Below are 27,787 nucleotides of genomic sequence, written 5' to 3' on the forward strand. Positions count from 1 at the left end.
GACAGAGCAGGGGTGCAAGCTCAAGCAGTTTCAAATATTCTAGAAAGAACAGTCGACGACAATATTAGTAACGGTGTAATTTTGAGCTACATAACGGAATCTAGAGAGAGGTTCATAGCGAATCGCATCATATTGTTCATAACTTGAGACAACAATGTGGGAAAGCGCTAAGTTGCCAGATAATGAATTCTTTTCGGTACAGGTGGATTTTCGCTACGCATGGAGGCACGTTAGTCCGGCATCTCAGCCCTACCGCACCCCCCCTTTTGCATTGAAAAAAAGCAAAGGTGAAAAGTGGGGATGGAAGAAGAAAAGATGGAAAAACGGTAATGCATACATGTGCCGAGCCGGTGATTACATGTGCATATGAAAGCGGGAAACTATAAGCAAGCTGTGTAGAGGCTACAGTGGAAAAGGGGGTGTAGAAGAAGCAATAAGAGATGTCTGCTGAACTTTTTTTTTCTTGAAGAGAGCTGTGTAGTTGTAGAATAGAAGATGTGATGTTAACATCTCCATTACATGAGGAATGCACAGTAGTTGACCACGTAGTCGTTTACTAGTATAAGAACATCCACGTAAAATTTACATCACTCTCATAATCAAAACATATCTGAAGAAACATGATCCATTAGTTCGCTCGACGCAAAAACAAAGACTATCGAATCTGCTACATCTGAGCATGCATGTTCTCGTCTGCATTTCATCATTAAGCCATATAGTAATGACCCACTCAACCTCGTCGTTGTTCGTCCGCTAATCGACGGTCTCCCACTGCTCACTTCCCCCGAAATAAGTGTATATCATTACGCATGTATGTAAGTCGCTGGGCAAAAGGCAAGAAAAACAAGAACCCTCCAAAAAACACCTTTGTGTGTGACACGCAAGTGACAAGCGTAGTCAAGTACGCCCTACGTTGGGCTCCGCCGGGCTTGCCGCACACCTCTTCCAGTCGAGGCTGAATATCGAATTAGACGCCAAGAGGTTAAAAAGGCCTGTCCGTTGCTTCGTGGGTATCGTTTGTCGTTACGTCGTGAGGTAAGGGATGGTCCAGAGGACGATCCAAAGAGTAGCCAAAGTGATAATCTGGGCGACTGCAATATAAAAGGCTGCAAGAGAAGAGCTAAAAAGTGTAGTCGCAAGATGAGGGGTATCGAGAATGGCGAAGAAAGAGGTACCCAGATTCAAGTGTTGAGATCCAGAAGGGGGCGTATCAAAGGTAAGGTGCGAATCAAAGAAGGCCAATCAAAACGGCCTAATGTGTGTATCGCTCAGAAGCGGGTGGTTGAGCTACGGGTTAAGCTGGGTCTCGGTCCCTTCTTTTGAGGGGATCCGTTGGGGGCAACAGCCAATTGTCTAGCTCCAATCTTCTCGAAGCCTTGCAGCAGGTCAATGCCTGGCTCAGACTCATCACTATGGAGAAGATGGAAAATGTCTTCGTCGTCTTGCTTTTGCGACTCGGACTTTGCAGGTACAGGGAATGATTGAGGGGGTATCAGAGCACTGTGAACCTTGTTCTTGCCTGTGCTGGGATGAACGAATTCAGCGGTTGGGGTGTCCATGGGAGGCTTGAGCACAGGAGCCTTGATAGGCGACAGGCTCTTGACAGGTGACAGATCAGGGATGTTGAGGAAGGAGGACGACATCTTCCAGTTGGGCGTGGGCGAGTTGGTCTTGGAACCGGTAATATCAGCAAGGATTCCACTGGTAGTGACGGCGCGCTCGAGACGAGGACGCTTGGCGGAGCGCTTGATGGGGCTCTCGTTGTAGCCAAAGTCGCCAAAAATGTCAAAGGTGCTCTCGAAGCCATGTCCGACAAGGTTGACGTGCTCCTCATTTGGAATGGCGACGGCGGGGCTCCAACTCTTGTTGTCAAGGAAGGAAGTGTCGACCCACATGGCGAGGCTCTTGTCTGGCGAGCCGCCAACGAGCTCGCGCATCTTGTTGCGGTGGTTGCGCAGGTTAGTGTTGGGCGACGCTGACGCAGGGGGTAGGGCCGGACGCTTGAAGACGATAGCAGGGGTTAGAGGGTTGTGAATCTTATCGCCTTTGCGAAGCGGTGACGAGATCATGTGGGTACTGCCAGCTTGCTTCATGTGGGTCCGCGTCTTAGTGGGAGAATCGTAGGAGGAACCGCGAATTCGGGCAATCTCTTCCTCTGCACGTCCTCGTTTCAGGCTGGGACGATCGAGATCGGCTTCGGATGTGAGCAATGGGCCTGCCGGGTTGCCCTTGATTGCTGAGGATTCAATGGAGGAGTAGTAGCCGCTGTCTCCAAGGCCGTTGAACTTGCGCTTTCGTCCGCCGGAACGGCTGTGCGACGGGAAGCGTGGTGCACGCGGCGGCGTGTCCTCACGCACCGAGCGCGAGACTGGAGGAGGCGGCGATGAGTGAATGTCTGCTGGTGGGGGCGAGGATGGTATCTGGCGGGGCGGTGGCATGCTTAGTGGATCCTGTCCGTCGTGCGCAGCTGGATCCGAACACGGAATAGTGGCTTCTGAAGAAGGCAGGTCGTTGTCTTCGGGGTACTTGCTCGAGTCAAAGCCCTTTGTAGAGCTTAGAGGTGGGAAGCTGGCTGTGGCACATGGTGAAGGACGGGGAAGGTCGCTGGTGTATACTGGTGCGAAGGACTCTGGCGGGGCCGGGCGGCGGATGGGCTTGACCTTGTGGTACTGCTTCTCGAATCCGGCGTTGATGACCCAGTAATGGCCCTTTCCTGGATCGTCCTTGGGCCGCTCTTGCTTGGAGAATGACTTGCTCAGGCTGAGGTTGTGGCGGATGCTATTCTGCCACCCAGTCTCTTGTGAGTTGCGGTAAAAGGCAAAGGTGTCTGAAATCCACTTGTAGATTTGGGCAAGCGTTAGTCTGCGGTTTGGTGCGCGTAGAATGGCCATGCCAATGAGCATGGCATAGCTGTAGGAGGGCTTGTTCCCATCGTCTTCTACGCTCGGCATTTGGTCGGGATCGGGCAATGGTCCGTCGGTTTCCTCGGTTTTGATGTCTTTGATAACTTTTTGCTTCTTGGTGGTCGAAGCAGAGTGAGTGGTGGTGGTGGTGAAGTTGGTTCGGTCGCGCAGTGGGGCGCTAGGGGTCATCAGCGGCTGCTTGGACGCGTGCTTGATTGGTGGTTCTGCTGGCGACGTGGCGGACAGGACGGGTCCGGAATAGTAGGCGTTTTCTTTGTCCATGTGGGAGGCATGGCTAGGCCAGTACTGGAGGTGGCCCGCCATTGGATGCGCGTGGTGCTGGTGTTGCTGCTGCTGCTGCGAGAGGGCGGGCTGGTCCTTCTTTGCAGGCGCGTCGGTGCGGAAGCGCTGCTCCTTGGGAGGCGGTATCTTGAGCGTGTCGAGGCCCTTTTGGACGAGTGCGGTACGAGGTGGAGAACTGGAGACTTGGCGGGCCTTGCGGGGCGAGGGTTTGGCGGTGTGGGCAACGGGGGGAGCGAGAAGGGTGTTCGCAGCGTTGGACACGTCGGCGATGTGGGTGACAGGGTGGGTGTGGCGGGTGTCAGCGGCGTTAGCTGGGCGTGGTTGGTGGTGTAGATGGTGAGGCTGCACAGGGTCCTGAAAAATCTGCATGGAAGGGTGTCGACGCGCTGCAGCCATAGCGAGACCAAGCTGCAAGGGCTCCGACAGCCTTGTATAGTCTCTCCAGACGCTATGACGCGTGAAGTCGCGTGTCGGGAAGCAAAATGGAGGCGTCGGGCCTACTGAGCACGGTCGGTGCGGGAGGTGACTGTCGAGATTGCGCTGACGATTGCCAAGCGCGTGGTTGAAGAAGCGGTAAAGTGCAGGCTGTCAACTATGGGCGGATGGGTGCAGCGTAGCATGTAGAAGGCAATTTTGACGCGACAGAGGGCAGAAAGGAGGCCGTTTGGGGGGTGGTGGGACGTGGACTGTCTAATCCCGTGCGGCCAGGTGAGGCAGCGGAGCAATTCGCTTGCACGCGCTAACAAGCAAGCTGCGACGAGTGCTGGAGTAATGGCGGGTCCGCAGGGTGGAGCGGTGTAGCGTTGCTTTTAGGTATGCAGGTAATTGAGCGTCAATGGGAGGCAATTGAGCAGGTGAAAGGGGGACAAAGGGGGGGAGGGTTGTGTGGTGGGATGAGGAAGGAGAGGAGAGGAGAGGAGAAGAGGGAGAGGGTAAGCGGGGGTGAAGGCAGAGATGCGGACAAACAGGCAGGTAACAAGAGGAGCGAGGGAGCGAGAGACGCGGACGTGGACGCGGTGGACGGGTCTGGCTGGGTGTTTGGCTGGCTGGCTGGCCTTACCATTACCGTGACCTATCCCAATCCCGCCTTGTCTACGCTACCTTGTCGTGTCTACTCGTACCGTGTCTGCGTACATAGTAGCTTGGCCTGCCTTGCCTTGTCTTGGTTGGGAGGAATCACGGCCTGCCTTCGTGCAGCTTACTATGCTTGGCTGCCACTGTACTGAGTATGCCCACCAGGACCTGCAAGGGCCTCCAGCCAATAGACGCCCCCAAGCACGCGTTCCCTTGGATCCGGCCCACGTCATGCCCCCCCCGTCGATGTCTATCCTCGCCCATCTCCAGCACCATCCTCGTGCCGGCACTTGACACTAGCCAGCTGTTCGCCATGCCCGCTCGCATAAACACTCAATTTTCCCTCTGTCGACATCTGGACCACACGCCCCTTATGCACCGCTACCATTGAATCAGAGCCCATCTGGCCAGTCGCCGCCACAGCCACGGGCCCTGTGGAAACATGCGCACGCCTCGACGAAGCGCCCGGTGAAACAGGCGCTCCAGCAGCGTCAACGTCGCGGCGGCCAGCCCGTGGATAGTATCTGTCTACCGTGTGTTAGTTTCCTACATGTCTGCCGCCCGCAGCCTATCCTCGCCCTCATAGAGCCATCTTCCGATCTAGCCGCTAGGGGCGCATGAAACTCGACAACACCGACCCTGGCTCATAGCGCCCAGCTCAGCTCGCCCACCGCAGGCAGCCACAGCACAAGCCCGCTGCCCTACCCTAACCCTGCACTGACAGAAAAGGCCCACGACACTCCTGCCTGTCTGCCCATTACCCGCCCAGTCCAGACGCTTCTCTGTCCTCCCTCCCGCCCATGATGCTCATTTCGATCGCTACAACACCTGCCGCACGGCTCTCCAGACACGACGGCAATCGCAAACATGCACAAAGGGAGATGCGCGCTCGCCCAACGTCGAGGCACCGTTTCTTGTTCCCATCGCGCAATGCTGCTAATCTCATCCTTAACTGGGCAATACGCTTGCCCTAGTGCCCCCCTCTCTCCGTTGTTTTCCGTCTTCTCATGCGACTGCCCGACTTTGGGTCGACTACCACCAACTATCTCCGCGCCCCAGTGAATGCACCCCACTTAACTGCCGTCTCTGCAGCTCACCATTGTTCCCATTATCCGGGTTACATCTATCTTTGCCATAAGCTATCATTGTCTTTCCCATCCCGAAAACCTGACAATATCTTTGTTCCCCCTCCTTCGTTCCGGGCTTTGAAAACTCCATATACCCTTGCTCGTCAGTCTGCCTTGATTTTCAAAGTCCGACGCTAGCCAGTTGTCAAAAAACGTCTGTGGTTCTTTTAATATCCCCTTAAGCGAGAGCGACCAGCTTTCCTCTCTTGCCCTTTCCAGCAACACAAATCACGATCCACCGCCCGCTCTGCCCGCAGTCCGCACACCCACCCGCCGGACCTCTCTCCGATGATTTACCAGACTGTGGGCCCCGCGGCGGGCGCATCATTGCTGATCACCCTCTCTTTGTTCACTATCTGAGCACCAACCCTGTCTGCATCCAGTGCAAATTGTTCATAACCCGAGTATCGAGCTAGTTATTTCAATTTTTTTTATCTGCACTAGCATAGCTCATCACCGAGCCTTAATTCTAACCAACGACGTCATATTTTTTTTCCTCACTGACTCGCTCCTTACCCGTCCCGTAGGTGTAGTCCACCGTACGGAGGGGCCTCTTCGATCTCGATTACAATCGGCCAACTCTTCTACCACGTTATCCCGGCCTTTCACCTTTCTCCCTCAGATAACCCATGTTACCCCTGCGTTGTCAACTTCTTTGCAAAACTAAGACATGTCACACTGTCACTCCAAGCAAGCATCATCCCTTTCTCCCTCTACCCTACACCAAAGAAACCTAGAAATCTAACAAGGATGGTATTACAAAAGATTCCCGTATCCGTATTCCCGCTCAAGACTGTCCACCCATACTCATCTTTATCACTCAACTTATTTTCGCAAATGTCCCGACAAGTGCTCACTATCGTCATTCGTCGTCAATGTCGCTCGAAACCTTATGTAGGGACCCTCCATCCCAAACCCCCCCCCCTTTTTGTGGGTTGTTCGTGAGGCAGCAAATCGGAAAGAAGAAGAGAGAAAGGTACGAGTCAGTGTATTCCTGAGTGAGTCACCATAACCGCATGGTCTAGACTCTATCAACGGTAAACGGTTAATAGCGGTCAACCAACGGAGAAAGACGAATCCATGGTGACCATTGCCATCTACAAAATGCCGAGAAAGGAAAACTTTGATTTTTCTAAGGGGTATATCCGAGTTAACTGTCCTCCATCTTGCCCTTGTTGCCTTGCTACAGAATGCGTGATTTGAGATTCCCATTCCATTCCATCGTGATGACACTGAGTGGTCAAAGAAACATCATTGCCTCCCCCTTCTATAGTACCCAGGTGAACAAGGAAACATGTCTAAAACCATTTACTTCCATGATATCATCTCTTCCAATCGCATTTACTTCCGTGACCCAATCCGTAACCCAGGCACCCCCTTTAACCCCATCTTGCCCACCGTCGATTTCTCCAGCATCGGCGGCTCAGGACACCCCATCGTATACGCATACTCATTCGCCAGCTTGACCAGCTCCGCCGTCGAAAGCTGCAGCTTCTTCACAAACGTCTTGTTGTAGCCCAGGAAAGCCTGGTACGCTTTCGACTTGGACACTTCCTCCACGTCGACAAACGCGCGCTCAATCTTCGGCTGGTGAGCAGCCAGTCGCGACACAATGTCGACAGGGTAAGGTTGGATGGGCAGCGTCTTGTTGACGCGTGGGAAGAAGGATTCTTGCTCGAATAGGATGATGACGGCGCGTCCATCCTTGCCTGCACGCGCCGTGCGACCCACACGGTGGACGTATTGTTCGGTGCTCGAAGGGAGCCCCACTTGGATTACGAGCCCAACGTTGGGAAAGTCCATGCCGCGCCCAACCACGTCAGATGCAAACAATATGCCGCTTGACGCCTCCTTGAAGTCCTTGGTCGTCTTGGTTCGAGCGGGCTGCGACATGCGGCTGTGCAGCTCAAATAGCCGGAACTGAGGTAGTGCGTTGCGGTACAGGTCGTAGAGCAGACCCACGCCGTTTGCCGTCGTGCCAAACACAATAGCCTTGAAGTCGGTAGGGTTCTGGTTGTGTTCTTCTTCGATCAATGCAGACAGTGCAGGAAACGTTTGACCGACGGTAGGAACAGTAATGTAAAACTGTGGTACCCGCTCGTGCGTGGGCACTTCATTAGGATCCACCGTCGAGAGGTGCGTGTAGCCGGGGAACAAGACAATCTTTGCAATATCGAGCACTTCCTTGGGCAGCGTTGCAGAGAAGCACATACCCTGCCAACCGTCATTCTTTGGTGGGATGCGTCTCAGAATCTTCTTGACTGCAGGTGCAAAGCCAGCATCCAGCATCTGATCTGCTTCATCCAGCACCACCGTCTTCAAGTGCGAAAACTTGTCGCGAACTTCCTCTTCACCTAGAATATCGTCCAGTCTTCCGGGTGTTGCTACCAGAACAGTTGGGTTGCCATTCATGAAAGCCTTGAGATTCGACGCACGCGAGGTACCGCCAAACGCAGTGTGACACTCCATCTTCTGTGGCAGACATGCCGTCACACCGTTACACTCCTTGGCAATCTGCAGAGCCAGCTCGCGCGTGGGGCAGATGACGAGGATAGCGACCTTGCCTCTTGGGGGCATGTTGCCTGCCAGGAGGTTCTGAATCGCGGGAAGGAGGAAAGCCACTGTCTTGCCTGTACCAGTCTTTGCCTGGACAACGCAGTCGGATGATAGTGAGGGGAGCTCTGTTAGAACCTTTTGCTGAACCGGAGACATGTACCTATTGTCGTTAGCTGAGCTTCCAGCGCCAACATTCAAAGTGAGGAGCAATCTCCCGCCTCGTCACGTATCCTGCTTACTGAAATCCCATCTTGTCCAAGCCGTCAAGCAATCCTGGGTGTAGTCTATCCTTCAACTCGGAAAACGGCTTTGGTGCCGCATCGCCTGCCGCCGTGCTATACATTTGTCGCACATCCACGCTCGTATCGGGAGTTGGCTGCGTGTTTTCCATCTTCGGGCGTTTGGGCTGCTGCGCCATTGTCGAGCGAGGCGTAAACGTTCCGGGTGTTGCTGCACCCCCGTTTGTACGATCTCCGCCACCGCCTCCTCCTCGGCCGCGAGGCCACTTGCGCTTTGGTGGTGGAGGCATCGTTGATAGTTGTGTTGTTTGAGTGTGGTGTCTGTTGTAGATGCTAAGGGGGGCTGTTGAAAAGCAGCCGAGTTTTGTATGAGTTACTAGGGACAAGCGCGAGGGAACGAGGCGAGCAAGAGCGATCGGGCGCAATGGACGAGATACTAAAACTTGTTCTATTATCTTCATTCGTACATACACATAACGTCCTCCGCAAAAGACTCGGTAAAGTACAGAGACTGTGGTGGTTGTGAAAAAGGAGAATTTGCTGGAAAGCGGTCCAGCACAGTGCTTGTGAAACGACCAAAAAAAGTTCAATGCACGACGTCAGTCTGTGCTTCAACCGCGTCGGGGCTGAGTCAGCTCCCTGCCCTGTACTTTACCATTGTTAGCACTCGTAGTCCACCATTGCCACCATTACCATCTCGTCTATATTATCAGGAAAAGCTTGTAGCATCTGAATCTCATTAGGCTCCATGCCAATGAGCACGATGAGAGCATAAATGCCGCATATACTCTGTACTATGGTCAGGACAAATGAGAACAATTAACTAAGAGGTGTGGAAGTATCAAAGAGTGATACACACTGGAGTTACACCTTCCTTTTCTTTGCACGAATGGTAGTATTTATTGACTTTCATTTGGCACCTTGATACACACACGCCGACTATCTGCAAATCCAATCGCTTGTTTAATTACATTGGCACTCCCCTTCTCCCATCATCGGCCCCAGTTAACATATTGACTAGAATTCTCGATCCAGTTTCTGTGCGGCCACTGGTAATGCTCGTGCCAAGCGAATTCATCAGTCAAACGGTCGTACATGTCAACATAATCTGACGTTTCCATGTACATCCACCCAACTTCTTCGGTATCATCATTCGTCTCGCCGCCCTCCCAGTCCCTAGTGAATTTCCTTTTGGGCACCTCTACTTCTTCGCGCTCCTAATCCGTAGTAAGAATCTTCATCGCTGGGTCTCTCAACTCAGGGTCATAGGGCCATTTCTCTACCGAGTGCAAGCAGTCTTCATCCACGAAGACGCAGTACTTCCATCGAGGCAGCACAAGACTCGTAGGATGCGTTGTGCCAGGCACATTGTGTGCATCGTTGCTAAATAATTTTTTCACGAACCTGCGCGAATCCGCCTAGTTCTTCCAGGCACTCATCGCGAAGCTGTTGGGGTAGGTCATTGGCTACCCACGCGCGAAATGCGCGGCGTGCGGCGTACGAATCTGCGCTACCAAGTGTTGCTCCGTCTTCAATAATTGTAAACTCATGGCGCGGGAACAGGTCCAGTTCATCGTGCACTTCCAAGGTCTCTTCAACATGGGCGCGAAAGATTTCGAGAAACTGGGCCCACAGCTTATCATTGGAAGGACTATAGGCTGCGCGGACGATGACGAAACCCCATTTGGTGTCTGGTCGTAAGTATAGGTTTGTGAGACTGGTTTCGGTAGCATGGTGTTGTTTGTGGTCTCTGGGTATCCGTTTTAAAACTGACTCTCTCAATTGTCTGATAATTTCAGTAATCGAGGGTGAGTCGTCTGCTGACATGATATGTTGATATCCCACAGGAGATGTGTGAAACAATGTCTTGAAATTGAGAAAAACAGGACTTTGATACCAAGAACGCGAGTGAAGGATAAGACTTGAACGATTGATGCGTGGGAATTGTTGTCAACTTTGTTGGACAAACAAACGCCGCATTGGCATTGGCCAGATAAGCCTTGTTGTGGCGACGACTAACAGCTCTTAATATAATAAACGCGTATGCAGCAAAGCACAAGAGCAGATCACGCTCGACTATATTCGATAAAGCTTAGGCAAGCAAGGGTCCTTGATTTATGGACCCGCAGGTGCATGTCAATACTGTGCAAGCTGATAGTGCGAGTACTTTGCGATTATGAAATAATTCGTGGAGGTATATATAGACGAGGTCAGAAGCAAGCCCGATCCGATTGAACGCTCATGCCTCCTACATTGCAGCTAGAAGTCAACGAGGCGAACCTAGCGGCTTCATCATCTTCGTAGCTGAAGGGCGAAGCAAGCTGCAGCTTCTGACCCCCAAGTTCACAGTCTGAGTAGTTATGTGCCACTGTCCCGTTTGTGCTGCTGCTTTGGTTCATCTACGACGAGACCGTTGTATCACAATACTCGCCGGTCGATATGTCAACCAAAGGCTCTAGGTTAGTATTCAACAAGGATTCGTAGTATTCATGAATAAACTTACGATTTGAGACACCTCAGTTATATTGCATAGAGATATATGTCAGTAATGAATGTCGCTTTGTCAATATCAACACCATTGAGATGAATCTTAGAAGTGATTTGCTACCTGGATACGCAACACCTCCACTGGGAGCCATGGCATCTTTAGAAGCAGTGTAGGCCACTTGGATGACTGTTCTCACTGAGATCAGGGAAATTTTAGACTGTTCCAGCGATAATTCCAGGAACTCCGTAACTGCACGCTGTACTTTGATTCTTGACAAGTTCAAGAACGTAGACGAGGCTACAGCCGCGGAACCCATCAAGAATCTGATAAAGACGACCAAGCCCTTTGCAACGCAGTTGAATAAGCCGAAGCTTCATGATACTTCTGTAGGAATAGAGCAGAATATTTAGAACAGTATTAAATTCAAGCATAACGTTCTTAACCAACATATCGACTCCTCCACGAATTCATACTCCGCATCCGCCCCTTCCCCCATAACGATTCCCTCATAGCCCACAAACAATAGCCCCAAACTCATTCTTCGTTGCCTCCCACCACGCGGCCTCAACTGCACCAGGACCGCAGGTGCTCGGTGTCGTAAACTTCCACTCAAGCAGTCCGTTCTCGCCTCCGCACCACGCATCGGAAATGGGGCAGTCGCCCTGAAAACTCTTCATGTTGTCCCAGAGGCCGCCACACCAGCCGGAGATGCCGTAGACGTTGTCGGCGGTTACGCGCCATTTATGGACCCAGCCGCCTTCGTAGCCGCAGGTGGCTGAGAGAGCGGTGGCGGGGAGGAGGGTGGTGAGGGCGAGGGTTGTGAGCTTCATTTTAGGGGATGGAGCGTTGAGTTAGATTCAGTAACGTAATTCGTAATTTGGTTTTGATTTTGATAAGTAGAAGAGTATGAAGAAGGAAGTTGTGTTGAAATGCGTTGATGACTCTATCTGCTCAATGGCAACTTGGGTTTATATACACATAGCCAAGATCATTGAGCTGTTCATAGATACGAATAACTCACATACTCACTCTGTGCAATCAAATACACGAGAATCGTATCCCTTGGCTTTACGGCAGTGCTCCACCATCTCCTCCAATTACCAAGCTATACGAAAGACAAAAATTGCTCAGTAACTCCCCATCCGGAAACTCCCAGCGCACTCAACATCCCGCCTCACGCTTCCACCAAGTCACGCACCGCAACCCAACTCCAACTCTCAATGTCACCGAAGATCAATTCCCCATCTCCTCCTCTTGGCACCTCTCCCCATCACCTTTCTTTAGCAACAAACCCCCCACGACCCTGCATACACCCCCTACCCACAAAAGCATCGATCTACCCACCCAAATCCCCTAATGCGATTCGCCCACGCATCGCCGCCTTAGCCCAAGACTCCAAGACCCCAAGCACTTTGGGGTCCGAAAGCACGGTACCGAGACCCATAGCGTCCGCTGAGGGTAAGGCGTTCCACCCGGGGGGATACCAAGACAAAGGCGTCCCAACCTGCGCTCCGCCTCAAAATTCCCCACAAGATATCGGGACGCCTGGGTAGATCTTTGCCTTTGTAAATACAAGACACTCAGATGGGAAATCGGGCCTTTGGGGATTTGCATGGGCAACACGAGTCTCCTGCCCTAATGGTCTCTACTCGTGGGGTTTTGATTGGGCGGCTCGGGTTATTGGAAGAGAGAAGGGGTAGTGATGGGCTCGGTGGTATGCCATGTCTGTCATTTTTCTACGGGGATTACTTGAGAGATCTCGGCGTTGGGGCCTGAGGGAGTAGAGTGAAGAAGGTGCGTGAAGGACAAGAGGACTTGGCCTGTTTTGTCCTGAAAGAGAATGAATCAGGACCATCTTCTTCACCTGGAACAGTGCAACCTTAGACTTTCTATATTGGCCAGTACACATATAAATCCCCCTCCCTCGAAGTCTCGTAGCAGAATCACTTCATCACCTTCCAACCACAGCACATCTCTACGCCTCAATCTTTGCATCTACCTATCTACCAACCTCTTCATTCATCAATCCAAAATGCACTTCTCCACTCCCATCTCCCTCTCCATTCTCCTCCCCCTTCTCGCAACCACCGCATCAGCCGCAAGCTGCACCATTGACGGCAGCGCCGCAGCGTACCACTGGGAAGTCCGAGCCAGCGGCGTCTACGGTATCTCCGGCTGGTGCGGCGGACTCTGGGATAACCTGAACAGATGGGGTGGGCTGTGCAATCCTTCTTATCCGTATTGTAATGGGCAGGATGGGGAGATGGTGTGGAGGTTTACGACGAGTGTGGGGTGTATGAGGGGGCATGTTGAGTCGGTTTGGTAAGTTCAATTCGTGGGGGGGTTTTTTTTTGCAAGAGGGATAGAGACTAACGGGGGACATAGGTGGGAGGCGACGAAGAATGAGTTTGGGGCTATTACTTGTGTGGATGCGCCCGAGAAGAAGAACAAGAGGGAGGAGTTTAAGGCTTAAGATGGAAGTGATATATGGGTATGGTGCTAAAGGGTTGGGTTGGAGTGTGGGTGAAGGAGTTTTGGGTGTGGCGTGGTAGGGGGATAGCAAGTATACAGTACGACGTGTGAGGATTGACAGGATCGTTTCTAGCAGTGCAATACAATTCGCTGTTTCACCTAAAAGATTTTGATAACAGCAATAGATTGAGCTCCCAGAGACCTCCAGTGAAGTCACTATTCATACTGCTTTCATAACAAGACAACTAGCGTCCATCACCGTGCAAAGATTCATCTACCTGCGTTGCGTGATTAGTTACTTATACTTCTTCATAATATCATTGCTCTGATGTCATCAAGAGTAGGTTTGTGAGAAATTCTATAAGCAACACAACCCCCCAGTCTTTTCAGAAACAATCCAGTATCCAAAATTCTCACTTCTGAAAGAACGTCGTATTCGCATTGGGTCCTATCAAAACAACGTCGCACACCTGAAAAACTACACAACACAAACACATCCATCCATCCATCCATCCATCCATGCATTCTCAACACCTGGGTATCAAGCTTCACAACTCTGCATCCCGGGCAAATCAATCAACCAAACTAACGCCCGAATCCTCGCTCTTGCTTCCGTCAACGTAGTCCAAAGTGAGTAATTAACCGCAAATCTCGTGAACCCAGGATTCGCCACCCACCTCAACAGCGCAGACGTCCGCGCCGGAATATGCACATGATTCCGTGTATCAGGCGCTGGCATGGCTTCCGGATCCTCAGCCAACGAGCGACGCCGCAACTCCTCCGCACGTATACCCTCGGCATCCGTCATCGCCCACCAAAAGAGCTTGCTAATCGGTTCTTCGCCTTGGAACAGCGCAGTATTGAACGCATCTTGATTAGACATTGAAATCTGCAGAAACTTGAGGTATGATTGCAGTGCCCTCACAACATCGTTGGAGCGACAATCAGCGACTTGCTTGCTGTCTCTCCAGAGGCGAGATGTGTGGTAGGGATGGGCCACTTCGCGGACATTGCCTAGGTCGGCGAGGAGCCAGTCTGAGGGGCTTTGGATGAAGATGTTGGTGGGCTTGACATCGTCGTGGCAGTAGCCTGCGTTGTGGATGGTGGCTAGGGTGGAGAGGAAGCGGTTGAAAGCGGGACGGTAGCGGGCGTCGATAGTGCGGTAGGATGTGATAATTGGGTCGGTGGAGAGCTTCTGGGCGAGTGTGAGAAGGTTGCCGCCTTCTGCTAGGGGGGTAACTAGGTGCCATTCTTCTGGACTTCCGGGGGAGTTGGATGCTATGAAGTGGGCCTTGACGGGGAGGAAGCCATTGTATCTTGGCTTTGCATTTCCAGTATCGTCAGTTCCATTGGCAGCAGTCGAAGTGGAGCCTCCAAAGTAGAGGGTCGCGGGTATTTCTGTCGGCCATCTGTCGGTTGGATAGCTAGCAGGAGCGCAGTTTCGGAAAGGACTTCGTACAGTGTTGAAGGTCTTAATAACAGAGTCCTTGTAGACATACACACGTCCTTCCCAGCCATTTCCCAGAAGCTTCCAATGCTCGCGGTTGTCTAAGAGATTGGCTGTTAACTGCGGATCTTCATTTTCTGGTCCCCATGAGCGCGTGTGACGATTGTGAATGCGTAGGTTGAACTTGGTCGCGACGCATTTCGCTCCTAGGTTGAATTTGGTCGGGACGTATTTCGCTCGTAGAGATTCTCGGCTGACTAGGTAAAGGTATTGCTGGTGAAGAAGTGCAATGATAAATAATACAATGACAAGACGGTGGCGTACACGGTAAAACGTTCGCACTCTGGGGGATGTTAAGCTGAGAAAAATATGCCCCATGGATACTGATGTAAGAGGGAGTTGTGGAACTGGGGCGGCGAGGCCTGGATGAAGAAGTGTACCCTCAACGCTCGAGGAAACAGGGGAAAGCGCAGCTTCTGAATGTTTGCTTGGGTAGTCACTGCCTGCTTGCTCAAGTCGATAGGTGCAAGTCCGTGATATGATATGCTGACCCAAATTGTCCATGTATCAGAAAAGGAGTGGCTATCGTGAGTCTATACAGCATGCTGGAATTCACAACTTTACCCAAAGAAATTGTTTTGGTTCAGGGTATTACGCTTGTGACGTCGGTGATTGGGTGCGAACCATTTGATGATAGTAAGACTTGGCTCTGGGAAGCAAGGAAGTAGAGAGTTGGGTCGGCTCAGCCACAGCATAGCCGGCGCGCTTTGATGTGCTGCCATAATGGGAGGTCAGTCATACTGCGCCAGTGGGCCTTAACTAACTGAGGTCCACCACGATACTAAAAAGGCACCATATGTGTATGTACAGAGTGTCATATCTTGATTCGAACCAATCAAGCAGTCCGCATCTTGCTTGACGCGGATAGTCAATGCCGTCCGCAAGCCCTAAGAGTCTCTGGCGCATGCACCATATAAGCTGGCGGCATCAAAGTGCCTTGGTGTCGTGAACAAAAGAGCCAGGGTGACGTCAAGGATACGCCGTCTCGCGTCCGCGTAGCCGTCCAACCCTGGGCGACCCACGCGATCAGTTCTCAGGGTCCCGCATTCCCGTACAAGCCTCGCCGTCTGATCCCACATCCTTGCACCACATATCACAGCCATGACTACCGAAGCTCGTTCTGCGCAGAACAGGACACAGCTGATTGCGCATTTTGATGATTACAAGTAACGTCACGGCACAATGGGTATCTGCTACGGATTAGGCTAACGCTGAGTCAGAACCCGCGATGCGCAAAGCGACGGGTGGACCAAACTCTGGGAGAAAGACGAAGCGCACCTGTGGGATCGCGGTAGACCTTCACCTGCATTGCAGTCGTTCCTAGAGACGCATTCGTACCGTGAGACGCTGTTCCGGGAGGGGGAGAAGCGACCACTCAAGGCTTTTGTCCCTGTATGTAGAATACCCTCGTCGAGACAGACGACTTGAGCAGAAGTGACTAAATTCCCATAGGGCTGCGGTAAAGGCCACGATGTCGCTCTACTAGCACGCTTCGGCTATCAAGTATGGGGCCTGGAAGTCTCGCAAACGGCAGTCGATACCGCGAATGAAAACATCAAGGCTCAGCTGAACGGTTCCACTTCCCATGGTACTGCAGAAGTTGTTCTCGGGGACTTTTTCCAAAAGGGGTACGAGGACCGATTTGGGCCAGACTTCCAGGGTTTTGATCTCATCTATGACTACACGGTAGGTCGCGTGATGAGGATTGCAAAGACACGTGCTGATGATGCTAGTTTCTCTGTGCTTTGCTGCCTGGGATGCGCAAAGACTGGGCTGAGCGGATCAAGAGCCTTTTGGCGCCGGCGGGCGTGCTTGTGTGTCTCGAGTTTCCCATGTGGAAGCCTCTCAAAGCACAGGGTCCGCCCTGGGGTCTCAATGGCGTGCACTGGAATTTGCTCGCTGATGGTGGAGATGGCACAGTCGATGAGTCTGGGAAGCTTGTAAGTGGTGGGAAAGACCAGGGCAGCTTTGAACGAGTCGTATACTGGAGCCCACCTGAGTCGTTTGAGCAGAGCCGTGGTGAAGACATGATTAGTGTGTGGAAGCTGAAGTAGTAGATTGTTGGTGATTGAATGAATTGTAGATGTATCAAGCTGCTAGATATATGTGCGTACTTGTAAGAAAGAATTTACGAGTGCTGCTTGACTATTCTACATTGCAGAAGGTTTGCCTAGATTCATAGAAAGAATCTATAGAACATCTAGAACCGTAAAAAACAGTCACTGAGGGTTAAACTGACACCATCAGCGTATTTGAGTAACTCCTATCAACAAAAAACATTCTACTCTTCTCTCTCCCTAACCCTTACGCCCGCAAAAAAAGAATGGTCACTACGAGGGTCGAACTCGCGACCTTGGCGTCTACTATGTCGTTCGCGGGAGCAAAGCTCCCGATCTCGATTTATTAGCACCACGCTCTAACCAACTGAGCTAAGCGACCTTTGTGCCTTCCTTGGAAGGAGCGGGTGTTGTAGTTGCCTGCTCGAACGAGCTGGAGGCTGAACATCGCGCTGTTGGAAATGATTGATGGAAGTTTTCAAATTTACAATGAATATAATCCCAAAGTTTTTGCAGGTACGTAGGATTAGACTGGTGGGGCTAGAGAAAACTGATAGTAAGGGTGGGGTCGCACAACAGAATCAGAACCAAACAAGGGTCAAGTGGATGCCAAAGGACCCCACCATCGGCAGATGCAACAGCCGCAAGGGGTTAGTACAGTTCATGTCGAAAGATACTCATAGGTCCAACACTCATATCTGGTCAGCCAAAAGACATACTTTGAAAAGTGGTTAGTGTGCCAAAATCAACATCCAACACGCATGTCTTTGCAGAGAAACGTCGATACCAAGATGCATCCAATAATGTAGTCGAATTAAAAGTGTGTATCAATCAAAACGCCTCCCCAGCGAGGTCTTCAGCGAGACCTTCCAACTCTTCCTGTCTAAACGGAACCCACAACCGCTCTGTGCCCATGTCGTCTTTCCGACTCTCAATCATCTGATGATCGTGAAACTCCTTGAGTAAGGTTCTAAAACTAACTTCACTAGTGCATACAAAAGCTTCGACGGCTTTGTGGTACAGGACGCGGTATTCCACGCCTTGTGTAGATTCTGGCAGGGCGTTCTTTGCTTGTGCGCCCTTTGGCTTTGGTGTGGCAGTGACGTCGTCGTCTTCGTCTAGGTCCATGCCTTCCATCATGGATAGAGCGAGTTGCTCCATGACCAAGATGCGGAACAGTTCTCGCGCTTGTTCCGGTAGAGAGCGCAGGACGAAGCCCACACCGTCTCTGCCGCCTACTCGCCTGCCGCTGCGCCCAAGGAGCTCGTTGACAGTCTCGACAGTATCCATCTCGGCGTCGTAGGGTGCAAAGGTAGTTGCATCGTGAAACAGAAACTTGTATTGTGTTTTGAGACCAACATCCCATAGCAGAGAAAAGTTTGGTGTATCCGCTGTACATATGAGGTTAACAGAGGGGTGACTGGCTAATCGGGCGAGCATGGACGTCAGTGGGGTTTTTCGAAGGTAGGGCGAGTCGATAGAGTTCAAGACGACGGGTACTGGATGGGACGGTGGATTGTTGGTTAGGTGCTCCAAGATGAAATCGAGCAGCACCGTGGGCTGATTAGGCAGCTTCAAATTTGCCGGCACAACAGCCGATGCGACCGTCGTCAGGAGTTCCTTGATAGTAGTGCCGGCAGCATAACCGTTTATAACTACTATCTTTGGCGTCTTCTTTGTTCCCTTGTAGGGCGCACGATCGAGGAGGAAGTGGTAGAGGTGGGCCGTGAATCGTTCTGTAATGATGCGCTTGGAGCCATAGCCGTAGAGACAGATGTTGAAACCCTGTTCGAGTTCGAATGTCCACTGGTCGTACGCGCGGCCATGCAGTTGTAGCAAAAAGTCTATTTCAGACTGATGAGGGTCTTGGTATGCTTGTATTGACTGAAAGTACTCGTCGTGGCTGAGGAGGCTCTGTGCGGAAAGAGTGTTGTTGGATGTCTTTGTGCCTGCAGGGCGGTTCTGCCAAAAGTACTCCTCGTGCGGAGGCAGTTCGGTGGGTGGGGTGGGCGAGCGTTGCTTTCGCGGACGGCCTACTTTGCCTGATCCCTTTGGCCGGCCCCTTCCACGCTTCGAGGGAGTCTCGGGCACAGGGGCTTCTTCTAGGGGCGCCTCTTCAGTGGACTGTTCTACCTCGTCGGCAGGTTCGTCGAGAATTTGCTGGGCGAGCTCATCCTCCTCGTCAAGGACATGCTCGTCACTGTCTATTCCATTCAAGGTCCGCTCGAGCATGCGCCTGTTGCTCTTCCGACGTGCACTTCGATCGGCATTGCGGACGAGGGTTGGGGTGCCCTCTGGGGAATCACGTTTGGCAGACTTTGTCGGGGTTTCAAAAACAAGTTTCCGCGCCGACTTTGGGGTGGCAGCGACTGCATTGGGGAAGCCGGGCTTTTTCAAGATGGATCGAGGGGTGCCATGCTCGGCGAGGTATGTCCTCCCCTTTCTCGAGGGCGTATGGGCTTCGAGGGGATCCTGGTCGTCTGGCACATGGTCGGCTATGCGGGCGCGCAGCTTTTGCGGGGTGCCGTCGTCATTCTCGTCGTCGTCGTTGTCGTCGTCGTCGCGTCTTCTCTTTGTGCCAACCATGTCTGGGGTGTGATGAAATGGTTTGGCGAGATGGGTTGATGGTGACGCGACTTACGCGACAGCGATGCTTGGCGCGCGGCGGAGGCTCAAACGCCTACCACTGTGCGGGGACCAGAGGGCGCGAGCATCATGTGCCACGGGCGAGGACGGATATCCACGACGGCGGATGCTACCCCTTGGTTGGAAGCGAGTGGCCAATGCAGTCGAGGCAGCCATCTGATGGCCACTAGGGAGGGTGCAGATTGCGCCTGTGGCCGCACACAGTGTGCTTAGTAGTATGCAAGCGTGCTCCTGGCAGGGCTGCAGACAGACCATTGACATGTGACGATGGCATGGCTGCGATGGGCAGGGTCGACGTCACGGGACGGGCGGTGCATTCATCGCCATGCACACTGCCTGTGTGTGTTTGTACATATGCATGTAAGGAGTTAGGTGGGAAGGAAACTGTTGGCCAGAGCTGTATGCAGGATATCTAAGCATGCTGCAACTGGGCCGTCCAGATTCCGCGCAACGTGTTCGGCGGGCCGTCTGTAAGCAAGCGTTCAGGGCGCAGCATCCCGGGAGGGGGGAGGGCTGGCCGCAAGCATGACGGGGTGATTCAGGTGGGCGGGCAGATGACAGATTCATGTGCAGCATTCCAGGACGTCTGTCTCGGCGTGGTGCTCTGGTGTCGCGTCACGCAGCAGGCGAGACAGGAGACAAGAGGCTACAAATAGCTGGCCAGGCGGCCGCGGGCTGATGCGACGGTGCTGGGCTGCAGACGATCCGTCCATACATAGGCGTGCTGATGATCTCACCCACGGCGCTGCCCGCGCCTGTTCGTTTTCCGTCGTCTTCATCCGCAACTGCCCCGCACAAGCCCGAAACTTCACCTCCACACCTGTCCCAACCACGCCCTCTGCCACTCCACCACTCTCGACTCCCTCGACGCCGCCGCTCGACCCCAGACACCCTCACTACTACTCCTGTTCCTGCTCCTGCTGCTGCCACCATCCCCGTCCGCCTCACATCCCCGCCTGCTGTCTCTCCCCCCGTTCGCACCCTTCCCCCTGCGGCTCGCCCCCAGCCAAACGCCGTGTGGCGCTCTCCCGCGCTCCCTGTCTCCAGCTCGGGCTCCAAGCACTTTGCTGCTGCCACCATGGAACAAAGACGGCGGCCAGAGTACAACCTCGACATCTTCGCAGATGCTGCCTTTGTCAAGGATGTCGTCAAGGGTAAGTCTTTTCCGCTGTTTGTTTTTCTTCACCTTCTGGTCCGATGACCCGCCCTCCCCCGTGAGCATGTCCTGACCGCCCGACAGCAATCCTGCATACCATCTTCTTTCACCGGTACTTTACCTCGATATCGCCCCTGACACGCGACCTGCTCGACCTGACGCTGCCCGCCATCGATGATGTCGACCTTGAAACCCTTATTGAGCAGAAGACGTTTGCGCTTGTGCGCTCCATAGACAGCACCCACCAGCCACGCGGACGAGGTCAGATTGTCGTCCAGTTCTTCGAGAAGAAGCGGAGAAAGACGTACTTTTTCGGAAAGGCAGACGAAGACGTTTGCTGGGAGCAGTGGACGCTTGACGTGACTCTCGCCCAGCCCCGGACCGAGACTGGTACGTAGCAGCCCAACCAACCCTCCAACTCCCCCCAACCTACTAATACCCTTGACAGACGTCCTCAAGGTCCGTCGCGCAATGACAAAGTCGCTGGAAAAAGCCGCGCACAAGATCATCGCCATCGTCAACCGCGACAAAGACCACATTCCTCCCATCACCACTACCGATGCCAATCCCTTCCCCTACCAGATTGTCGTCAACCCAAAGTCTGCTGAAAACGACTGGCGGCCCCGCATCGGCCTCTTCTAACCTCGAAACCATCTGGCGGTGAAAGAAAAAAAAATCAAAGGAAGCGCAACTGTATATATGTATCACCTTGCACCATCCACCGGGCAAGACCAAGTTCAACACGAGTAGGATGTAATATTTTGTCGCTCACTGCGACATAAAAGAGACGGGAAAAGCCCTCGATTTCATATACCGGCCGTATTAGAGATGGGCCGCGGCATTTTCTTTTTTACGAAACCCCCCTTTCCTTTCCCCCTTTCGCCGCCGCCGCCGCCACCACTCCCAAAAGCTTCACTGTACAGTGTCCGTCATGTCGGGCAACCTTTCCCCCAAAGTAAACCTTGCGAAACACCTGTATCGGAAAGTCCCAAGAACATGGGCGTTTTGATTGTTTATTACCTGCTTGCTGCTATAGCTACACAAGATACCCCAATTCCCCAAATGAAATTACACTTTTTTTTAAAAGAAACACTACGGCGAGGATGTGGAATACTTGAGTCTTCCGGTGCGTGAATCTTTAATAGTAATGGTCCTATGTTGATATGCCAGCTATCCAAATACATCCAACTATCACATCATTCATTCCTCTTCTCCGCCCACTCAACCCACCTCTTCACAACCTCATCCACCTTCTTAACCCCCTCCCTCGTAGCCTCGACCTCAAACCACTCCTTGTGACTCTTCCCACACGCCTCACACTGCTTAATCACCCGCTGCTCCCCCAATTCCAAATGAATCATGCGCTCTACCCGATGCGTATGCGGTACCTTGCGCACTCCCGCCGCCGCCCCTTCGCCCCCAGCTTGCAATCCACCACTACTTGCCTGTGCCTGTGCCTGTGCCTGTGCGGGGCCCCGCCCCTGATGCGACGCCTGCCTCGACCCCGCAGGCGATGGCGTCGCAGACGAAACATGCGGATAGTACCGCACAAGCGAAAGACTATACCCGCATTGTCTCGTCCACTCGTTCATCCGCCGATGCACATTATTCGCCCTGCCTATCTTGAGGAGAATCGTATCTTTCCCTCCCTTCTCCCCCCTTTCCCCACCTTTCTCTCCTCCGCCCTTTTTGTCCTTGATAGAATACTGCCGCATAACATCCGACGTCCGTCTCCTCGACCCTTCTCCCCTTGGCGCCAGTAAATTACTGGCTGCGGATGCGGGCGCCGGGCCCGCCGTCTCGGGGGTCAGCCAGAAGATGTAGATGAAGCCTTCTTCGTCGTGGGGGGAGATTGGCTTGGAGAGTTCGGCTAGCATGGTTGAGGCGAGTTTCGGGGGGACAGAGGTAGGGATGTAGCGCAGGAGTGCGGCGGTTTCGGGGTCGGAGCTGGGGTTGTTGGACTTGTTGACGGGGCGGGCGGGTTTTTCAGAGAGCGGTTTGCGGGAGCTCGAGGGGCGGGAGTGCTGGCTGCTGCTTTTTCGGGATTGGCCTTGTACACGGGGTGGTTGTGGTGGTTGTGATTGCGGTTGTGGAATATCTTGCATGGGTGTTTCTGTTTGAGTCGGTTCTACTGGCGGTTGATGTTCTGTCTTCTTCTTGTGCCGGGTGGGTTCTGTGACCTCCTCATCTGCAGATCCACAGCATAGCGATGCCCAGAAGCCTAGCTTTTTTACTGGTGGCGCCGATTTCGATGGCCTGTCTCTTCGTTTCCTGTCGGCCATTACATCGCTAGGTACAGACATTAACGGGCCCTGGACAGCATCCCATGTCGGTGGCCGGTTGATTCGCCTGGGTGGTCGAGATCCAGATCTTCTTCTATGGCCACTGCTCCTCCTCTTGCGTGGAGCAACTTCATTCTGCTCCTCAATATCCAGAACACCCAGCCGTTGCACCAGTGTATCGATGCTGCTCCTCTCTTTCAGCGGGTATAATTGGGTCGCTGGTCCCGTCGATTCTTTTGCTGCCAACGTTTCCGCCTGGTCTTTGTGCTGCCAGCAAAAATATGCTGCTGCGCCAATCTCCTCCCCGCTGTCATCGCCAGCTACGGACGTCACGGCGAGAACACCATCGCCTTCAGGCTCCTTCGCGTCAATAGGTCGTTTGCATGGTCGCCCGGATTGTGTAAGGCCTTTGCACGTGGTCGCCGGGTTTCGTGAGTCTGAGCGAGGAATAAGTGACTCCGGCGTCACTCCGGTAAACATGCTGATGTAGAAATGCGGTTCCGTATCTAGGAATGTTGAATGTTGGAAGTTGAATTGGTAACAAAAAGCTGTAGATTTCTAAAAGGTAGGGAGCTTCGACGCGTCCATCACGGCGCGTCCATAAATTCACAGCCACATCGTCTCAGGAAGCATCAAGGGCAGCGCATGGCTGTGAAATGTCAAGTGGAGCGTGTGTGACGACAGAGAGGCCCACTCTGTCATCCAAGATTGTCGTCAGCCAGCGCATTGTGAGCCAGCAGTCATAGCGTCCGTGTCAGCGCGTACCTACTAAGAAATGGCGGGACTAGGCCCGTTTGTGGCGGTGTTTGTGGCGCAGCCTCACCAAGTGGCAGAGGTAAAAAAGCGCACCGCCACAGACGTTCCAAAGCAATTGTCCACAAGACTTGTGCAAACACGCACACGTGGCAAGAGAAGTAGTGACAACATGTACAGAAAAACGCGCTACTGTCGCTGCTGCTACTGCCAGCAACTGTCTCCATCTTCAGCTTGGCGCAGAGCGCAAAAAGAGAACCAACCTCAACAGCGAGAACCAACGAAAAAGCAAAAATATATCCAGAATCCGAGCACCAGGTCCAGGATCAAGAAGAAAAAAAGAAATCTTGCATCGGCCGGGAATCGAACCCGGGGCTAGCCGACGTTGTCCAATCTGGACTGTGAGGAACAGATGGATGGCAACGGCTAATTTTACCACTAAACCACCGATGCTAGGGTTATCAAGGTGATAGAAGCTGGTACTTCTTCTGATGAAAATCTGAGGATTTAGATACAATATATTTCTCATAATCACCGTCTCGAGATGCGCTGGATCAACCCCAGACTATAGCTGTAAACGGTAAGGCTCAATGGGAGACTGTCTCTCAAGTCGAGACTACCATGGCGCACTAAGAACGATTGTAGGGCCGCTTGTATGGGCTAGTAAGCAACGTGGTCACAAAATGTATTAGATTACAAGGATGGACGAAGCACCCAAGCCTAACCAGCTCGACTCTCTTGTATTTCACCGGATCAGCGTTAGTAGCTCTATCGTGGCTCAATGCGGTGAGCTGTACAACGCAGACACAACATCTGCAAACAACAGTAGCCTCGCTCTTCCTTCTCTATGCTAACATACCTAATGCATGCATACAACATGTAGTGCCACGAAACCATTCTCAAGAGGACTCATGTAATCATCATTTGCAAGAGTCTACAGATGCCCGGAATGGTGCGTCTGGCCAGTATTACACTATCATTCTTGTCGCTCTGACGATCTACACGATAAGCGTTTAATTTCAAATAAGAGACAGGCGGTAAGGAATCGACGGTCCGAATTCGAAGTAAAGTCACCCGACGCGGCTGTGGTTCGAATGATACCCTTGTCGATGTAAGGATCTCTCGTGTGTTGAAATGCCGGAAGCGGCGATGTACCGCTGTCCGCGCTGCAGAAGAGCAAAAGTGCGGATCTCACCGCGGTATACTTCCGTCCATTGAAACATACGCGTTCCCCGCATATTTGGCATAGTGCAACCAACTTATAAATCAGCAAGCTTGGTAAACGTCTAGATCCATCGTTTGGCAGAAGATAACACTTCTATTTGTATAAAAAAGTTGCCGAGCCGAGTGTTGCTGTCATATGCTCTGTATAACACACGCACTAAACTGCTTGCAGGAGGTCCATGCGATTCCTCCTAACCCACGATAGCGGATTGTACTAGTCGAAACCCCACCTGTCGCGGTAGAGAATCGCGGAATGCATGATCCATGTATAGGCTGGAATATGCGATGATAAAAGGGAAGCGTAGCCTGTGTGTTGGGTGAATTTCTTATTTCTCATTTACCATCTTCCCTCTACCTCATCTTGCATTGTCAAGGTAGACCAATTCCTTTTTCGTAAATTCACAGATCGTCAACCATCATGGCGCCTCACCCTTTCAAGAGTATCTCTCCAGATGAGATACGCATCGCTCGCGATGTCATCCGCTCACTCTACAAAGATGCTCTCATCAACTTTCGAGAAATTTTTATCCAAGAACCAAACAAAGAGGCAATGAAGCAGTTTCTTGAACTTGAACATGCTGCCAAGCCAGGTCATTCTGCGGCCACCAAGCGACCGCCACGACTGGCCAAGGTTCAGTACGACGTGATTGGGTCGGATAAGATTCCTCAATATAACGAGTCGGTCGTTGATGTTGAGCAAAAAAAGAGAATCCGCCACCAGGCCTTTCCAAAGGATATCCAGGCCAGCCTGTGCTTGTGGGAGTTCGATGATCTCGTTCAAGCATGCAAGCAGAGCGACATGTTCAAAAAGGCTGTTGCCGAGTTTCAACTACCTGAAGGATTTGAACTAGTTGTTGAGCCATGGTAAGAATATTTTGTACCCTTCTCTTCGACTACATACTAATTGCTCTAGGCCACACGGTCCAGTTGACCCAGAATTCGAGAGTAGCAGATACTTCCAAGGTCTCTGCTTTGCTCAAGACTTGAGGAACGGAAACCCAGACTCCAACTTCTACTCATACCCAATACCCCTGGTCCCCATTATGGACGCAGCAACGAAGCAAATTGTCCGTGTCGACCGATTGGCTACGGGTGGAAAGGAAGATGGCCTGACGGCTCAGACATGCTCTCCGCGTGTCCTTGACCACTGCGAGCCGGCCGAATATGTCCCCGAGATGGTTAGTGGTGGACTCCGACAGGATGTCAAGCCCATCAACATCGTACAGCCTGAGGGACCTTCCTTCAGAGTTACCGATGAATCACTCGTTGAATGGCAAAAATGGCGCTTCAGGGTATCCTTCACTCCCCGTGAAGGAGCCGTTCTGCACGACGTCCACTACGATGGAAGAAGTATCATGTACCGCATGAGCATCAGCGAGATGACTGTACCCTATGCCGATGCCCGTCCAGGCTACCACCGCAAGCAAGCCTTTGACTTTGGTGATGGAGGTGCCGGAAACTGCGCCAACAATCTTTCTCTCGGCTGTGACTGCCTGGGTGTCATCAAGTACTTTGATGCCACTATCATCAACAAAGAGGGTGAGCCCGTGGATCACCCCAACGTCATCTGCCTGCATGAGCAAGACGATGGTATCGGCTGGAAGCACACCAACTGGCGAACTGGCCGCGCTATCGTAACCCGCAAGCGCGAGCTCGTCGTCCAATTCATCATCACCCTCGCCAACTACGAATACATCTTCGCCTACAAGCTCGACAACGCCGGCGGCATCACCATTGAGACCCGCGCGACAGGTATCGTCTCAGTCGTCAACATCGACCCCGGCAAGACCTCCAACTACGGCAACATCGTCGCCAACGGCATCCTCGCCCAAAACCACCAGCACATCTTCGCTGTCCGCGTCGACCCGGCCATCGACGGCCACAAAAACACCCTCGTCTACGAGGAATCCCACACTGCACCCTGGAACAAGGAAACAAACCCCAACGGCAACTGGTACGAGATCCGCAAGACCATCGTCGACAAATCAACGGGCATCGACGCAAACCCCATCGACCACCGTGTCTTCAAGGTCATCAACCCGTACAAGAAGAACCCCAAGTCTGGAAACAATGTTGGATATAAATTCGCGCCGCTGCCAACACAGAAGCTGCTCGCGGCTCCGGGTAGCATTCAATCGAACCGCGCGCTATTTACCCAACACCACTTGTGGGTTACCAAGTACCGCGATGACGAGCTGTTCGCTGCGGGTCCGTTTACAATGCAGAGTCAGCTTGATGTGGGCGGTGTGCACGATATGGCTGCTCGCAAGGACGATGTTGCCGAGGAGGATTTGGTGCTTTGGAATGTTTTCGGTTTGACACATAACCCTCGGTGCGTATTCCTTTCCTTGCTTGCCCATCAGATGTTGTATCTAGTGGGTCGGCTTTTTTTTTCGGAAGGAGAAGTGCTAACAAGTGAGTAGTGTCGAAGATTGGCCCGTTATGCCCGTCGAGATTTACGAGATTCACTACAAGCCAAGTGACTTTTTCGACCGCAATCCTGCGATCGATGTCCCGAATACGAAGAACAACTCTTCGGTCCTGGTGGCCAAGGATTGCTGTGAGGGTAAGCTTTGAGGTTTGGATGGTGTAGTAATGTGATGGAATATTTCCTTTCCTCCTATTTCAGCATTTTGGCGATGAGATAACGATTAAGGAATATGTATGAGGAATGGATGTAATGGATAAAAGGATGAATGTATACAAATGACCACTCTATGCTAGTATACAGGTGACACTAGATAATATCGGAAGTATTCGCTTGTTAATTATTTTGTGCAACCTGGCATCACCTCGGTCTACATTGCCTGTGAAGTAAAATGTCTTTCACAATAACAAATCCCTAGAGTACATACATGCTCGCAACACAGCAATGCTGTGCAAAAGTGGTATTCCGTTCCATCTAAAGCTCAAGTGCATAAATATTGCGAAGCGAAGAACAAAGCCAAAGACGGCAAGTAAAAGCACAGTTCGCCATACGCCAGTGCCTTTCCACAAAAT

General features: G+C 52.3%; 11 protein-coding genes and 2 non-coding genes across 13 annotated transcripts; 4 read left to right on the forward strand and 9 right to left on the reverse strand.

Moving 5' to 3' along the window:
• Positions 1-1,268: 1,268 nt before the first annotated feature.
• On the reverse strand, positions 1,269-3,602 carry COCSADRAFT_82560 (uncharacterized protein; the record flags this gene model as incomplete). Its single annotated transcript, XM_007698988.1, has 1 exon — positions 1,269-3,602. The coding sequence occupies one exon, from the start codon at positions 3,600-3,602 to the stop codon at positions 1,269-1,271; it is 2,334 nt and encodes a 777-aa protein (XP_007697178.1).
• Positions 3,603-6,748: 3,146 nt separating this feature from the next.
• Positions 6,749-8,354, reverse strand: COCSADRAFT_82392 (uncharacterized protein; the record flags this gene model as incomplete). Its single annotated transcript, XM_007698989.1, has 2 exons — positions 6,749-8,123; positions 8,203-8,354. The coding sequence occupies 2 exons, from the start codon at positions 8,352-8,354 to the stop codon at positions 6,749-6,751; spliced, it is 1,527 nt and encodes a 508-aa protein (XP_007697179.1).
• A 767-nt stretch (positions 8,355-9,121) lies between these two features.
• COCSADRAFT_352529 (uncharacterized protein) lies at positions 9,122-10,029 on the reverse strand (the record flags this gene model as incomplete). Its single annotated transcript, XM_007698990.1, has 2 exons — positions 9,122-9,419; positions 9,607-10,029. The coding sequence occupies 2 exons, from the start codon at positions 10,027-10,029 to the stop codon at positions 9,195-9,197; spliced, it is 648 nt and encodes a 215-aa protein (XP_007697180.1). The 3' UTR covers positions 9,122-9,194.
• A 1,176-nt stretch (positions 10,030-11,205) lies between these two features.
• COCSADRAFT_50000 (uncharacterized protein) lies at positions 11,206-11,439 on the reverse strand (the record flags this gene model as incomplete). Its single annotated transcript, XM_007698476.1, has 1 exon — positions 11,206-11,439. A coding segment is annotated over one exon (234 nt), but the record flags the coding sequence as incomplete, so codon positions are not given.
• A 1,194-nt stretch (positions 11,440-12,633) lies between these two features.
• On the forward strand, positions 12,634-13,298 carry COCSADRAFT_111418 (uncharacterized protein). Its single transcript, XM_007698991.1, has 2 exons — positions 12,634-13,012; positions 13,076-13,298. Exons 1-2 carry the CDS (start codon positions 12,723-12,725, stop codon positions 13,161-13,163), a joined length of 378 nt encoding a protein of 125 aa, XP_007697181.1. The 5' UTR covers positions 12,634-12,722; the 3' UTR covers positions 13,164-13,298.
• A 293-nt stretch (positions 13,299-13,591) lies between these two features.
• COCSADRAFT_136637 (uncharacterized protein) lies at positions 13,592-15,125 on the reverse strand. The gene has a single exon (XM_007698992.1). It carries the CDS (start codon positions 14,985-14,987, stop codon positions 13,704-13,706), a length of 1,284 nt encoding a protein of 427 aa, XP_007697182.1. The 5' UTR covers positions 14,988-15,125; the 3' UTR covers positions 13,592-13,703.
• A 582-nt stretch (positions 15,126-15,707) lies between these two features.
• Positions 15,708-16,901, forward strand: COCSADRAFT_34343 (uncharacterized protein). Its single transcript, XM_007698405.1, has 4 exons — positions 15,708-15,835; positions 15,890-16,061; positions 16,122-16,355; positions 16,403-16,901. The coding sequence occupies exons 1-4, from the start codon at positions 15,771-15,773 to the stop codon at positions 16,721-16,723; spliced, it is 792 nt and encodes a 263-aa protein (XP_007696595.1). The 5' UTR covers positions 15,708-15,770; the 3' UTR covers positions 16,724-16,901.
• A 92-nt stretch (positions 16,902-16,993) lies between these two features.
• Positions 16,994-17,108, reverse strand: COCSADRAFT_t23. The gene has a single exon. It is a non-coding gene; the product is annotated as a tRNA-Ile (tRNA).
• Positions 17,109-17,513: 405 nt separating this feature from the next.
• Positions 17,514-19,516, reverse strand: COCSADRAFT_34345 (uncharacterized protein). The gene has a single exon (XM_007698406.1). The coding sequence runs from the start codon at positions 19,310-19,312 to the stop codon at positions 17,558-17,560; it is 1,755 nt and encodes a 584-aa protein (XP_007696596.1). The 5' UTR covers positions 19,313-19,516; the 3' UTR covers positions 17,514-17,557.
• A 934-nt stretch (positions 19,517-20,450) lies between these two features.
• On the forward strand, positions 20,451-21,170 carry COCSADRAFT_81923 (uncharacterized protein; the record flags this gene model as incomplete). The annotated part of the gene is made up of 3 exons (XM_007698993.1): positions 20,451-20,526; positions 20,613-20,918; positions 20,977-21,170. 3 exons carry the CDS (start codon positions 20,451-20,453, stop codon positions 21,168-21,170), a joined length of 576 nt encoding a protein of 191 aa, XP_007697183.1.
• A 283-nt stretch (positions 21,171-21,453) lies between these two features.
• Positions 21,454-23,524, reverse strand: COCSADRAFT_290351 (uncharacterized protein). The gene has a single exon (XM_007698994.1). The coding sequence runs from the start codon at positions 23,288-23,290 to the stop codon at positions 21,725-21,727; it is 1,566 nt and encodes a 521-aa protein (XP_007697184.1). The 5' UTR covers positions 23,291-23,524; the 3' UTR covers positions 21,454-21,724.
• Positions 23,525-23,911: 387 nt separating this feature from the next.
• COCSADRAFT_t22 lies at positions 23,912-24,016 on the reverse strand. Its single transcript has one exon. It is a non-coding gene; the product is annotated as a tRNA-Gly (tRNA).
• Positions 24,017-25,094: 1,078 nt separating this feature from the next.
• COCSADRAFT_290377 (uncharacterized protein) lies at positions 25,095-27,585 on the forward strand. The gene is made up of 3 exons (XM_007698995.1): positions 25,095-25,651; positions 25,701-27,119; positions 27,211-27,585. The coding sequence occupies exons 1-3, from the start codon at positions 25,206-25,208 to the stop codon at positions 27,362-27,364; spliced, it is 2,019 nt and encodes a 672-aa protein (XP_007697185.1). The 5' UTR covers positions 25,095-25,205; the 3' UTR covers positions 27,365-27,585.
• Positions 27,586-27,787: the final 202 nt, after the last annotated feature.

Source organism: Bipolaris sorokiniana (genome assembly GCF_000338995.1).
Source record: "Bipolaris sorokiniana ND90Pr unplaced genomic scaffold COCSAscaffold_3, whole genome shotgun sequence".
NCBI classification, from domain to species: Eukaryota; Fungi; Ascomycota; class Dothideomycetes; order Pleosporales; family Pleosporaceae; genus Bipolaris; species Bipolaris sorokiniana.

Coding starts and splice junctions, on each gene's coding strand:
- COCSADRAFT_34345 (XM_007698406.1), bottom strand. CDS start 19,312: ATGGTTGGCACAAAGAGAAGACGCGACGACGACGACAACGACGACGAC.
- COCSADRAFT_290377 (XM_007698995.1), top strand. CDS start 25,206: ATGGCGCCTCACCCTTTCAAGAGTATCTCTCCAGATGAGATACGCATC. Junction 25,652..25,700: donor GAACTAGTTGTTGAGCCATG/GTAAGAATATTT, acceptor TAATTGCTCTAG/GCCACACGGTCCAGTTGACC. Junction 27,120..27,210: donor GGTTTGACACATAACCCTCG/GTGCGTATTCCT, acceptor ACAAGTGAGTAG/TGTCGAAGATTGGCCCGTTA.
- COCSADRAFT_111418 (XM_007698991.1), top strand. CDS start 12,723: ATGCACTTCTCCACTCCCATCTCCCTCTCCATTCTCCTCCCCCTTCTC. Junction 13,013..13,075: donor GGGCATGTTGAGTCGGTTTG/GTAAGTTCAATT, acceptor CGGGGGACATAG/GTGGGAGGCGACGAAGAATG.
- COCSADRAFT_136637 (XM_007698992.1), bottom strand. CDS start 14,987: ATGGGGCATATTTTTCTCAGCTTAACATCCCCCAGAGTGCGAACGTTT.
- COCSADRAFT_34343 (XM_007698405.1), top strand. CDS start 15,771: ATGACTACCGAAGCTCGTTCTGCGCAGAACAGGACACAGCTGATTGCG. Junction 15,836..15,889: donor GCGCATTTTGATGATTACAA/GTAACGTCACGG, acceptor ACGCTGAGTCAG/AACCCGCGATGCGCAAAGCG. Junction 16,356..16,402: donor ATCTCATCTATGACTACACG/GTAGGTCGCGTG, acceptor TGATGATGCTAG/TTTCTCTGTGCTTTGCTGCC.
- COCSADRAFT_290351 (XM_007698994.1), bottom strand. CDS start 23,290: ATGTTTACCGGAGTGACGCCGGAGTCACTTATTCCTCGCTCAGACTCA.